The sequence below is a fragment of the Gadus chalcogrammus genome, chromosome 7 (genome assembly GCF_026213295.1).
Source record: "Gadus chalcogrammus isolate NIFS_2021 chromosome 7, NIFS_Gcha_1.0, whole genome shotgun sequence".
In the NCBI taxonomy this organism is placed as follows: Eukaryota; Metazoa; Chordata; class Actinopteri; order Gadiformes; family Gadidae; genus Gadus; species Gadus chalcogrammus.
In genome coordinates this window covers 8,928,385-8,941,958 of record NC_079418.1, presented here as the reverse complement: position 1 = coordinate 8,941,958, position 13,574 = coordinate 8,928,385, and the positions used below count along the sequence as shown (strand labels likewise).

Below are 13,574 nucleotides of genomic sequence, written 5' to 3'. Positions count from 1 at the left end.
AAGTAAACGGAGGTGGTGTTCACCAGCGCCACATATTGGTCTGGAGTATGAGACATACTCCTTTCAGATTGTTTCCGAATAATCTATTGGAATCATTCTTCGATCTATTTGTGTTAGATAAATTAATGGAACCAATAATTATCAAAACCATACTACAATGATGATATAACTCGGACAGTATTGTTGTGAATAAAGCATGATATATTTCCCCCTGTAGTCACTGCAGGTTAAATGCTAAGGCGTTAAAGGGGTAGTTCGGAATTTTGGACATAGGGCCTGATTCCCAAGTGAGCATTGGTATTCTATATCACTGGAGACAGTTTTCATCACATTTCATTCAGTCCTTCTAGTTGCAGAGTTCGCTCGTGCTAGGCTAGCGCACGGCAACGGGCAATGCTAGCCTCCTATTAAAAACAGTCTTACCCACTCCACAGTACACCCGAGGTAAATCAATTATAACGCCAGACTATAGATTTAAAATTCTGCGTTGATAGAATAATGTTAGAAATAAAACTAACCTTGCATCGCATGAATCATCGAGGGACTACTTTCTCAGCAGAAGCGGAATTTTAGGCCCTTTCCCATTGCTTTGCTCTAAAGAAAATCTCAGCCCTAGCCCTCGCTGTTGCGCGTGCACGCACCGTGGAGCAATGTCCCAATACCACTTTAAGGTAGTGTGACCTTGGGTACACTGCAGCTCTTCTGCTTCTTATATGAACTCACAGAGACAGGTTGGGTGGAGCACTGGACTGGTTTATTAGCTGCAACATGGGACAACACACAACCAGTGTTCACATATATATATATTCAGCCGTAGTCCGTTCGAACACAACGTAAGCTTGGTTGCTTCTGACTTTCAAACACAAACTTCAAATGATCGTATAGTGGTATTTACAAGAAAAAACATTAAGTGATCGTATAGTGGTATTTACAAACAAAACATTAAGTGAACATACCTGCAACATGGGACAACACACAACCAGTGTTCACATATATATATATTCAGCCGTAGTCCGTTCGAACTATAAAAGAGGAGGCCCGCATTAGCGCGCACATGTCACATACACCTCGTGCTCAAGAACTCCTCAAACATCACACACAAACCAACAAAACGCCTTACAACATGTAACATTAGATTTTACATGTTATGCTATATTTTAAACATCGTACTTTACATGGTTTGCATTTATAAGTGAACTTATGTACAAGCGGACAGAACAGCGACTTACCACAACGTAAGCTTGGTTGCTTCTGACTTTCAAACACAAACTTCCGCCGTGGACTTTCAGAATAAAATATAAAATATTGGTTGGAGTCCCAAGTTTAACAGAATTTAACAAATAAAATAAAGTAATTATTTACACTGTTACAGTAGCTTTAAGGGGTAAGGGGGAGGGCTAACATCCCCTCAAAATTGAGATTTTCGATGGGCACCCTCAAAGCGATTCAGTTCTGACTTGCTCCCACAATACCTTGCGAGAAAACGGAAAATCCAGAAATATCCTAGACAAGATGGAGGACGAAAAGATGCGACAGGATTGGAAAAAGTATTTTCTCTGTAATTAACTAGTAATTATTTTATTAATTATACTCTGCAGCCCGGCTGCGGGCTTCGAAGCCCGGCCAAGGACTCTCGGAAGATCGCGAAAGTCTGTGGCCGACTTTCGCGGAAGATCGCGAAAGTCCCCGGCCGACTTTCAAGGGCCGCCCGACCCCGATTCTCGGCCAGGCTGCAGCCCGTGATCGTGCTCCGCGGCCCGGCCGAGAGCCGGGGTCGGGCGGCCCACTCTGCGGCCCGGCTGTCGGACCTTCGCAGGCCGCCCGACCCCGGTTCTCGGCCGGGCTGCAGCCCGTGATCGTGCTCTGCGGCCCGGCCGGGAGCCGGGGTCGGGCGGCCCATTCTGCGGCCCGGCCGTCGGACTTTCGCAGGCCGCCCGACCCCGGTTCTCGGCCGGGCTGCAGCCCGTGATCGTGATCGTGCTCTGCGGCCCGGCCGGGAGCCGGGGTCGGGCGGCCCGCGGGGGTCCGACGGCCGGGCTGCAAGACCGGGCTGGATATCATGTCAAAACACCGGCTCGTACATGTACGGTTCGTTGGATACAACAAATTCCTCATAATCGTCTTCAAAAGCAGATGCATCGCTAACTCCTCCAAACGTGGGCATATCTTGTTAATTGAATACGCTTATAGAATTCCTTCGTTCACTGTACTCTGCGTTTGTAGCAATGACAGCGGCAGGTAACCTAGGTATCAGTCCGCCGCTGCCGTAGCCTACGTACAGGAATATAAACACTGCTGCTGAGACCCCGCAATCCCCTCAAAATGCAATGCAATGCAAGGTTGGTTTTATTTCTAACATTATTCTATAAACAGACACTTAGATTTAATGTCTGTATAATTGATTTACCTCTCGGGTGTACTGTGGAGTGGGTAAGACTGTTTTTAATAGCAGGCTAGCATTGCCCGTTGACGTGCGCTAGCCTAGCACGAGCGAACTCTGCAACTAGAAGGACTGTATGAAGTGTGTTGAAAACTGTCTCCAGTGATATAAAATACCAACTCACTTGGGAATCAGGAGCTATGTCCAAAATTCCGAACTACCCCTTTAAGTGTCGGTGTTACACCGAATTCTGCGACCCACCGAAAAGTGTGACCCCAGGGGGCGCTGATGCACATTTTCTGCTACATGCACGTGTGCATTATAACAAAAAATAAAACATATTAGTATGTGCTACACTTAAACCTCCTAAGATGGCTCAATTTGATTTGTTCGCTTTCTCGGGATATTGGGCAATATTCAATGATCGAGATCTTAAACTTTTTATTGCGTGACGGTCGTCTCGTCACGCTAATAAAAACTAATAAACCACTAATAAAAACAAATAAATCCCGGCAAAAAGTGTTGTCTTGTTTATTTTTGGAGTGTTCACGTGTAGTATATACTAGGGATGGGCGTGAGGAATCGATTACTCGAGTACTCCTCGTTACAAATGAACTCGGTTGGTGGACAGGCAAACTCGAGTTTGCATATACACACACAAACAAAGTTTTCTGAAGCAAATGTATCAATTTTCTGTCGGCGCCACTAAAGGTGCGGCCACACCAGACGCGTATCTCGCGTACTTCGCGTCTAAAATCGCCATTTTTTCCATAGGGAACCATTGGTTTAATACGCGTATTACGCGTTTCACGCGTAAAGGTGCGGCCACACCAGACGCGTATCTCGCGTACTTTTTACGCGAGATACGCGCGTAAAATGTTGCTTGACCATTTTGTGTCAAAAATGGTCACATACGCGCAATACGCGCCATACGCGCCATACGCGCATACGTCACTCGCCTAGATGAGTCCAATGTCCATGCAAGTGAACGGAGCGTTCCCTCTTCGTCATAACTATCAAACCAAACATCCTTCACATTCACCGAGCGAACATTATGAAAGTAAAATGCACATTTCTCGCTAGAAATGTTTCCATAAAAGCATTTAATGGCGTAACTATGTTACTATTTCCACACAGAATAAAGAAAGATGTCGGCCGTATGCTTCTGTCCAAGCTCACTACTCTCTGCCAGTGACGTCGGGTCAAGCTCAACGCTGATTGGGCAACGCGGCTATCGTCAGACGCGTATCTCGCGTACTTCGCGTAAAAAGTTCAATTTTTTGAACTCTTGAAATGGTTGCGCAAAGTCAGGCGCCCCGACCCGTCAACCCTAACCCGATACTGATCGTGACCCAGTGACTACACCACGACCCCTGACCGATCCCACTTGTGTGGACTCGGGCCCTGCTGATTCTGGAGGAATACCGTCTCACCAAGTACCAATGGGCGGAGTGGTCTCGAGTGAGCCCTCAAAGACTCAGTGATGCGGGATATCCGGGTCCGAAGGGCGTCCTCCTTCGCGGCCCATGCCTGGCGTCAGAGCGGTCGGATATGAGGGTTCGAGAACTTTTCTAGCCTGTTGACAAAAGAAAAAGAGTCTCGAAGGGGACGACCAAATATAATCTGCGCCGGTGAGAGGTTGCAGTCGGGGTCAGGTGTGTTGCGCAACTGCAACATGGCACGCAAAAAACGATCATGATCAAGACCGCCAGTTGGGCCAGTGTTGGACACCAGAAGACGCTTAGCAGTCTTCACCGCAACTTCCGCCCTCCCATTCGACTGTGGAAAACCAACCGAGGACACGCGATGTCTGACGTGCCATAATCGGAGGAAGTCCTCTGTATGGCTAGATTTGAACTCTGGACCACCATCGCTCGAAAGTTCCTCCGGCACGCCAAATGTGGCAAAGAACGTGCGTAGGTGGCGAACCAAGCCAGCCGAGCCTCCCAGATCAGTGCCCGCTGTGGAGCAGAGGACCTCCACCCAGCCCGAGAGTCGATCACCGACAACCAGGTAGTGGCGGCCTCCATAATCAAAGAAGTCAGCAAACACCGCCTCAAACGGTGTGGATGGCGGTGAGGATGGTAGGGGGGGCGTGGATGCCTGTGACGGAGCATTGCGGTTACAGTCTGTACATCCATACCTGGTGGCTCGGATGTCCCTCGACATCCCGGGCCAGAAGACTATGGCACGGGCGTGCTGCTCCATTGCAGAAGCTCCTTGGTGGGCGGCATGGAGGTGCCGAAGGACTCCTTCACGGAGGGACGGTGGAACCACGACACGGTCGTGATATAGGAGGACGCCATCCTGCGCGTAGATTGACCCACAGACTGGTGACAGACTCGCTAGGGCAGGGTCATTAACATCAACCCTACCCTCATGCTCGATCAGGGACAGAAGGTGGCTGAGGCACGCATCAGCTGCCGTCTCTTGTGCGAGAAGGGACCATGAGATGGCTCCTAGTTCTTGTGCATCGTCGCGGATGGAAGCCATAAGTGCGGATTCTACAGTGTCAGGTACGCTAGGCGCTCCCAATGAGAGGCCGTTCGCAGAGCCCGAGAGGGAAGGATGCCTCGAAGTCGCATCAGCAGCATGGTTGCTCTTGCCAGGTAGGTACACAATGTCAAAGCGCCATGGGAGGGTACGCTGCTTGAGTCTGAACAGGCGTGAGTTTGTTATCTCATCTAGTGTGCGGTCGCCGAAGATCTTCACAAGGGGCTTGTGGTCGGTGACCACGACGAGGTTGTCACATCCTTGCGTGAAGTATCGTGTCTGCTCCAGGCCCAAGGCCACGGCCAGGGCCTCTCCTTCGATGGCCGCATAGCGTTGCTCCGCCGAGGATAGGAACCGCGAACCGGCGAGGGTGATCCTCCATCCTCCGGGGCAACAGTCAGGTATGCCCGAAGTGCAGCTACAATGTTGTTGGAGCAGGAAGTTGTTGGACCAGTCAGGGCGGAGGCAGGCGCGCTTCCGCATGTCGTAGATCTCCACGCCCTCACGGATGGCCCCAATTATTGCCTGTTTGAATGTTTGGAAGGCTTCCTCCAATTCAGGGGACCATGAGAATTTGCAGCGTGGGCTGAGGAACGGCTTGAATAGTGCCATAGCGTCGCGCAACTGGGCGTAGTTCGCCACCTGGTTGACCAGGCGAAACCAGCTTCTGATATCCGTCGTGGAGTCCGGGGTGGGGAAGTCCCGGATGGCGTCCAAGTACTTCGGAAGCGGCTCTATGGTGGCTTCTGACACCCTGAACCCAGCAAAGTCTACGCATCTCTCCGCAAATTGAAACTTATCTGGGTTCAACACAATGCCCGACTGGCCGACACGTGTCAGGAAGTCGATGGTCCTCCACCAGTGATGTTCCAGGTCAGTGTCATAGTGGATAGTGTCATCCACACAACGTTCCTTGCGCTAGAAGTCCGAGAGGATGGCGTCAAAACGACGGTTGTAGCCGTCCCCAGATGACAGGAAACCTTGCGGCGCCCTGATGTAGCGCCAGCGGCCGAAGGGCGTGATAAAGGTGGTCAGACGACGGTCCGACACACGCAGGGGCACACTATGGTAGCCGTTCCAGGCATCCGTGACGGTTTTCCAGGTGTCCCCTGGGATGCGACGTGCAAGGTGGAATGGGGATTCAGTGGCGAAGGTTTCACGTTGGCAGAACTTGTTAAGAGGTGAAAGGTCCACGGTCCTGCGGGGGGAGCCATCGTGCTTCCTTGTGACTACCATACGATGGCGCCATGTCACTGGCTCACCGTATGGCACACGTTCAATGACTCCAAGGGCTTTGTCCCGAAGGAGGTCGTCGTAGACTTTCTGCTGCCAGTACAAAGGCACATTAGCCGCGGTGTGGCATGCCTTCGGCGTGGCTGCTGGTTCCACGTGCATTTCGATAGGGGGCCCCTCCATGCAAGGCAAAGCCTCATGAGGGCAAGTGTTGAATGTGGATGAGGCGTATCTCTCTAGTAGCCAATCTTTCATCCGACCATTGTTCTCCGGTGAGCAGGGGAACGGTAACGCCTGAGGCCGTGGTGGAGGGGCTGTATGCTTGTGGCATGAGCACTGAGCGTCCTGGGGATTACCCTGGTCTGTGCAGCCACTGTCGGCAGACCTCGTAGCATTCACAAACAAGGGCTTGATTGGTATGTCACGTGCGCCAGGGCCATGCTCGTCTCTGGGTCCTCCACTGTTACCTGATGGGAAGTCCGCAGGGAAGAGGCCGAGGTTAGGCAGTGACTCGTAGGAGAGGTACATCGCTCGAACTGAGCTGCTCACGTACACCATCGAGCGGCAGGACGTAACACCACTGTCGCTGGGGGCTGTTGAGAGCCTAGTGAAGAATGCTCCCTCAATGGCTATGGGGGAGCGGTTGGCAGCTGACAGGCTAAGATTAACAGGACGCAGGTCATCACGCGAGAATCCGCAGGCGAGGAACTCCTCAAGAGACCACAGATCAGATTGTGCGCCAGTGTCTGCGATCGCGGATATGCTCACCTCATTGTCCGAGCCTCGGTGGTTGATGCTGCCCCGCGGCCCGACTGACCAGTCGACCGAGATGGTGATTAAGACTCGGGGGTGGTCTCTTAGCTTGGCCCGCCTCCATTCCCCCCTGGAGAAGATGTGGTGCCCGAGCCTGATGGGTGTGGGACCACCGATAGTGCTGTGTGTCATCCGAGTGCGGCGACGGCCCCCGCAGCGTCGGCCAGGGCGTGCTTTGAGTTGAACCGATGAAATCTGGGAGATCGGCACCGATTCCATGGCAGCCTGCCGACCGTCGTTTGATGGCTGTTGACGCCTCTTCTGTCGGCGGGCCCTATAGCAACCGACACAAATCTGGTGAGGCTTGGTATTCCAACCGCGAGGTCCCTCCGTGAAGACCTTAAAGGTGCTTTTACAGCCCAGGCACGAGGCTTGCCTAGCCCTGTCTGTTGGGGCTGGGGTCGGGACAGGGCCCGTCTGTAGAGCTCTCCGTAGGCGCTGGAATGACGACATGGCTGATAGAGTGGACGACGGGAGAGCATTGCGGGCCATTTCCTTGTTTTCAACGACTGCAATTACATCGTTCACTGGTTTTGTCAGAATGTCAGGTATCCCCAGTGTCTCGCGGCGTATGTCTGAGTCGTAAATCCCGTTGATCAGAACATCACGGATGATGTGGTCGGTATAGTCCACATCCTTGCCACACTTGAATACCGCAACGTAGGCGCATGTCTCCGCCTTCCCTCGCACCCTGGCGGTGAAGGCACGGAATGCTTCATCACGCTCCTGGTGCAACTGAAGCAGCTCGGTGCGCAGGACACATGTGGCAACCGGAATGACGGTTAGTGAACGCATGGCAGCAATCAGATCCACCAGGGGTCCGGAGGTGATGTTGGGATTGGCCTTCAACATGCTATCTCCAAGTTCAGGCCCAGCGCACTGAAATAACTGGAAAGGGGCGTGGACAGCCACGACGCCTGAACCGGTGCGAAAGCCGTCCCAGCGATGGATGAAAACGTTCCATTCCTCTATCGTCACGCCAACATCGACCTTAGGCCGATCAAGTTTCGGACCATGCGTAGTCGGGATCTGGGCCGGCGGGTTCTGATGGACAAGTCCGTGATTTGTCAACAGCGCAATGGCGAGTGCTTCAGACACATCTCCGGTCTCGAAAGCGCAGCCGGGAACAGTACATCCAACGACAACCATGACTTCTTCATGAAGAAATACACTCCTCGATGTCAGAGTTTGGATTTAATGACAAAGGTGAAGAAGTCCTGCAGCAATCACACACAATAACAATGTAAGCTACAAACGTTATAACAACAGTAATTCCTACATGCACATAAATGCATACACACATAAGCATCTCAAGTATCTAACAATAACAATTGTATTAATCAGGAAAGACTCACATGAATCCAGAGGTGTATAGTAACGAAGTAGATGTACTTCGTTACACTACTTAAGTATTTTTTTTGAGGATTTGTACTTTACTTGAGTTTTTTTTTTTATCAGGACTTTTACTTTTACTTCACTACATTTATAAGTTAAATAATATACTTTTACTTCGTTACTTTGACATTTGCCACCTCGTTACTCGTTACAAATTAAAACAGTCTCTGCATGAGATTCCGAGAGGACGAGAAGAACCACGTACGGTACTCTCGCGAAGAAGGTATAAATACGGGATGCGCGCACCGCGCGGGGGCGGCAGAGAGATCACTACAAACATGGCAGCCGCAGAGCATGTGGATGAGGGAGACACAGAAGACGACGCACAGAGTTCAACAGAAGTCGACGACGGACACCCGTGGTCATACCTGGAAAGTATGTTCAGCTACCTCGGGATGCGGGCAAATTCCTACCGAATGAAGTGCATGTTATGCCTTCCGAAGTGCCACGAAATAAAGGCCTTCAAAAGCTCCCCGTCCAACCTCAAAAAACACATCCAAGTAAGTGCATTAAGTAAGCAATGTCATTTCATGTGGCAGGAGGGATATACAAATGTGTAAAACATAGTTTTAGCTAACATTACAGGCAAGTTGCTAACGTAACGACGTGCTAGCATGGTTGCGTGCTAGTAGCAAGTTGCTAACGCTATGTGCTAACGTTAGCAACTTGCCCGTATCACACGTGTGGTGGTGTCGTGGACAAATAAACCTACGCCACACACACACGCACGCATGCACACAAGTGTTATGCAGGAGTGTCAATAAACAGGGTTAGCATCTCGAACGAGGCAGTTTTCCTCCTGCATGATACATTTTTAATATCAAGTGCTTCACTTGTTTTTTTAATGAAAAATACACAAATAAATCATACAAAATCTGTAACTTGGAAGTTAAGCAATAGGCTATTGAAAATGTGCCTGTTTGTTCATAGGAACTGTAGTAAAATGGCATGCTGTTCATTAAAATAGCTTTGTGTTTGTTTTTTTAAATTGTATTTGTTGTACAGCAATTAGATATCCAAGCTCAGTGTCCTGTATGATGTTTTAGCTTTAAATTATTTGGTATTTTTGAAAGATAAAATATAGTTGACAGTTGAGCAACATTTCTTTTTTTTTATTAATGTTGGACATGCCCACAAACGGGACATCAGGGTGAAAGGGGTTAGAAATCCAGACCTGTCATTGTGGTAACTGTTGAATGATGTCTTGAGTATCATTTGAACTAATATTATTATTTCTTTTAATTTTGTGTTTTTCATGTAGAGAGCACATCCACAACATCTAAAGAAATATGAGCAGCTGACCTCACAAAAAAGAAAGAGGGCTTCGGAAGCTGGGACCTCCACCCTCAAACAGACCACGTTGCTGGCTACCCGATCCATATCTCAGAGTGCTGTTGACAGGGCCATTGTTAAGTATGTTGTCAACAATCTCCAGCCATTGTCAACTGTCGAGAATGAAGCCTTCAGAGAGCTTCTCACAGATCTTCTTCCTACTGCCAAAGTCATCACACGGGTCACCCTGCGATCAAGGATTGAAGATTTAGCAAAGTCTATGAAAAACGTGTTAACTGAGGAGATGAGTAAAGTGGACCACATCGCCACCACTACAGATTGCTGGTCAGTTAGGAGAAGGAGCTTCCTTGGTGTGACTGCTCATTGGGTGAACTCTACAGACCTAACTAGACGATCAGCAGCCCTAGCTTGCAGACAGCTAAGAGGTTCCCACACCTTTGATGTTTTGGCCACCGCACTCAATGACATCCATACTGAATATGGCATCAGGAACAAAGTTGTGAGGACAACAACCGATAATGGCTCCAACTTCCTGAAGGCTTTTCAAGTTTTTAGTGTGGACAAAAACAATAATGAAGCAGAAGAGAAAGAGGATGAGGAAGGGAATGAGATGGAGGGAGTGGAATTTGTTGACATGACTTCAATCCTTGTTGAGAATGATGGCTTTGAGTTTGAGCTTCCGAAACATCAACGATGTGCTTGTCATCTGCTCAACTTGGTGTCTACAGTTGATGCTGAAAAAGCAACAGCCAACGATGGATACAAAAAACTGCAACGCTCAACATTCAGCAAGTGTTATGGGCTGTGGAATAAGTGTGGAAGATCCTGCCAAGCAGCTGAAGCTGTGGAAGATGCCTGCTCCCTCCAGCTGCTACGACCAAACGCCACCAGGTGGAACTCAATGTTTATGGCTGTGGAAAGGCTCCTCAAGATTCTGAGAGAGAAGGGAGAGCCAGCTTTGAGAGAGATCTGTGCAGAATTGAAGGTGCCAATGTAAGTTTGAATTATGTATTTATGTATTTTTATTTTATTTTTTGGGTACAATATTCATGCATAATTGTAAAACAGTGGTTTGTTTTCTCCCTAACAGGTTTCATCCAGTTGAGCTCACTTTCCTAAAAGAGTACTACACCACCATGAGCCCTGTTGCCCAGTCCATCAACATCCTCCAAGGAGAAGTGGAAGTCCAGATGGGATGGCTTCTTCCGACTATTTCCTTGCTGAGCAGCAAACTGGAAAAAATAAAGATTGCACTGAAGCACTGCAAGCCGCTGGTTGAAGCCATTCAAGTGGGCATCCAGAACCGTTTTGGTGAAATGTCAAGAGACCCTGAATTGGTTGCTGCAGCGATTCTCATCCCAAAATTCAAAACGGCCTGGATCAAAGATGATGCTACACTGAAAAACGGTAAGACAACATGGAGAAAATAAAAGGAAGAAAATATCCATAAAATTAAATTGTATCCATTAAATTACAAATCTAATGCACCCTTACATTTTTTTTATTATTTTATTACTCATTTCATACACCAGTCTAATTTTGAATAGTGGTTGAGCCAATATCTAAGATGTCTAATTGTCAGAGTCAAGACTTGTGTTTTTCTCCTTATCTATTCCCTGATTTTGTGTAGCCCACCTGCAAGCTCAAACTGCCTTGGTTGTAGATCAGTTATTTTCACAATTTGTCACAACTTTTTTTCTACTTTATATCTCTCTTTTTTTGTTGCTAATTTTGGCCTTTTGTTTCTGAGTGTTTTTTGTCAATGTAATATTATTTATTCCTTTAGAATTATGGAAAATGTCATAAATGTAATTAAATTTGTCCAATAAAAATGTGACTGTACTAATGCTAGTGTCACCCTCCCTGTGTTTCAGGGTTGGACTACATCAGGGAGCAGTTGGAGGATCCTTCTATTTCAGCAGAGGCTGGATCTGGCTCATCTGATGAGGGAGACTTCTTCCACATCCTGAAAAGTTCCCACAAAACACCAAGCGCCACCAAGCAGCTTGATTCGTACCTGGCCTACTCAACAGACGACATCAAGATTCTCAAGACGTTTCCTGTGGTTCTCAAGTTGTCTGTCAAACTCAACACACCTCTGCCTGCTTCTGCAGCTTGCGAAAGGCTGTTCAGCATAGCAGGTCTCATCTTCAGCCCAAAAAGAGCACGGCTAGCTGCAGACACTTTTGAAAATCAGCTTCTGCTGAGGATGAACCGCAAGTTCAACTTCTCCACTTGAACCAGAAAGTTTGTTTGTGTGGTGTTACTGTGCCTCAGCTCATGAGGATTCCCCCAACATAGTTAAAAAGTGGTTCTTATGTTAAAGACATTGTTTATTTTTGAGTGGTATTCTATACCACATTTCATTCACCTGAAAAAGTGAAATAAAAAACAAGGGGAGAATAATTTTGGGTTGTTTTGCTTCCTTTCATGCGTACTATAAAATACTTGTACTTGTACTTTTGATACTTGAGTATATTTTTTCACAAGATACTTTTGATACTTAAGTACATTTAATGTGAGCTACTTTAAGACTTTTACTCAAGTACATTTTTTTTAGGTGACTTTAACTTTTACCAAAGTAATTTTCAGTTATGGTACTTATACTTTTACTTAGTTATTTTTTTCAAGTACTTTATACACCTCTGCATGAATCATGCCAGCAGCTCAACATGCTATGCAACGGGAACGTCTGCAATGCTAGCGAACACAACAAGGTAGACCGCCAACTCAGCCGGTCAGCGGTCTGCAATACAACACTATCCCCTAGTGGCCGGAGGTAAACTCTGCATGATGAATAGCTTCCTGTATGAGCTGGATGCCTCTCTAGGCTCAGGATGAGAAAAAAGCCGCTCTAGCTGGCAAGGACAAATGTGGCCTGCTGATATGAATGTGTGCATTATGTCACAACCAGGGGCGGATGGTGTATAGGGGCGATTTGGGCTACGCACTACCAACTGGGAGAAAGAGGATACATATTTTTTTTTATTCTATCATGGCAAAAGTCGTTTTCAGTGTTCTAGACCTATTATCTGTCATTGTCCAATCAGAATCGTCAGATTCAAGTCGCGTTTCAAATGGTCCCGCCTCTATTGGAGAATTCATCGACGTGGAAAATCGCCCAAGCCTTCTCCGTGGACTCTAATGTTAAAACTTTTTTCGGAAATCGAGCCTTCAATGCATTTTCAATGGGGATTTGGGACTCGCCCTAACGTGCTTGCGTCATACGTAACTGAGCCAAGAGCGCGAAGGGATATCTTCGATCAAGTCACTTGCTGATTTCAACATGGCTGCAAATGTGCGCAATTCCGTTTCGTCTCTCAAAGAAGTTCCTTTTAGTCGACGATCCAATTCAGAAAAATTGGAAATGAAATATATTGTATATAGTTCTCTGCAAACCTATGGTGGCATCATGCCTTCAGTGTGTATATTGTATATAGTTCTCTGCAAACCTATCGTGGCATCATGCCTTCAGTGTGCATATCGTAAATAGTTCTCTGCAAACCTATGCATCATGCCTTCAGTGTGCATATTGTGTATAGTTCTCTGCAAACCTATGGTGGCATCATGCCTTCAGTGTATCTTGAACAACCACACATAAAAGGTTGCACATATTAAATTGATATTTGATCGTATTTGTCTAAATGCATACTTAACTGTAGATAGATTTATGAGTGAAGTTACCAACACAATAGATTGCCGTAACACACTTTTAGAATCACATTCTCTCACTCTCACTCTCTCACAAACAGACATACAGATAGAGACAGAGAGAGAATGTTAAAGTGTGTATACCGGTAATTCCTGAAACCTCGGACGCCAGCCTTCCGAGTTGCACTTTTTACGTCATTTTCGGTCTCTGAGAATTTATAGCGTTCCCGTTCGAATTTGCGATTATTGCATGAAATTGACAAATCGTTGTTTATTGTTAAGCTACATTAACCTTTTTAGCAAACCAGCTCGAAAA

The 13,574-nt window shown here is 47.5% G+C and overlaps 1 protein-coding gene across 3 annotated transcripts; it reads left to right on the top strand.

The window, feature by feature from the left end:
• The first annotated feature begins 8,359 nt into the window (after nucleotides 1–8,359).
• On the top strand, nucleotides 8,360–12,199 carry LOC130385196 (uncharacterized). Of its 3 annotated transcripts, none has more exons than XR_008895975.1 (4): nucleotides 8,360–8,814; nucleotides 9,576–10,592; nucleotides 10,698–11,014; nucleotides 11,482–12,199. XR_008895975.1 is itself a non-coding variant. In XM_056593570.1 (4 exons), the coding sequence occupies exons 1-4, from the start codon at nucleotides 8,551–8,553 to the stop codon at nucleotides 11,844–11,846; spliced, it is 1,971 nt and encodes a 656-aa protein (XP_056449545.1). In that variant the 5' UTR covers nucleotides 8,360–8,550; the 3' UTR covers nucleotides 11,847–12,199. The 3 variants fall into 3 exon arrangements, 2 of the variants coding, with proteins under 2 accessions (XP_056449545.1, XP_056449546.1); XM_056593570.1 differs by having other exon boundaries at nucleotides 9,576–10,600; XM_056593571.1 differs by having other exon boundaries at nucleotides 8,360–10,592.
• Nucleotides 12,200–13,574: the final 1,375 nt, after the last annotated feature.

Excerpts from the sequence above, each read along its gene's own strand:
- LOC130385196 (XM_056593570.1), top strand. The coding sequence starts at position 8,551 with ATGCGCGCACCGCGCGGGGGCGGCAGAGAGATCACTACAAACATGGCA. Across the intron at positions 10,601-10,697 it reads GCAGAATTGAAGGTGCCAAT|GTTTCATCCAGTTGAGCTCA; the intron begins GTAAGTTTGAAT and ends TCTCCCTAACAG. Across the intron at positions 11,015-11,481 it reads TGATGCTACACTGAAAAACG|GGTTGGACTACATCAGGGAG; the intron begins GTAAGACAACAT and ends CCTGTGTTTCAG.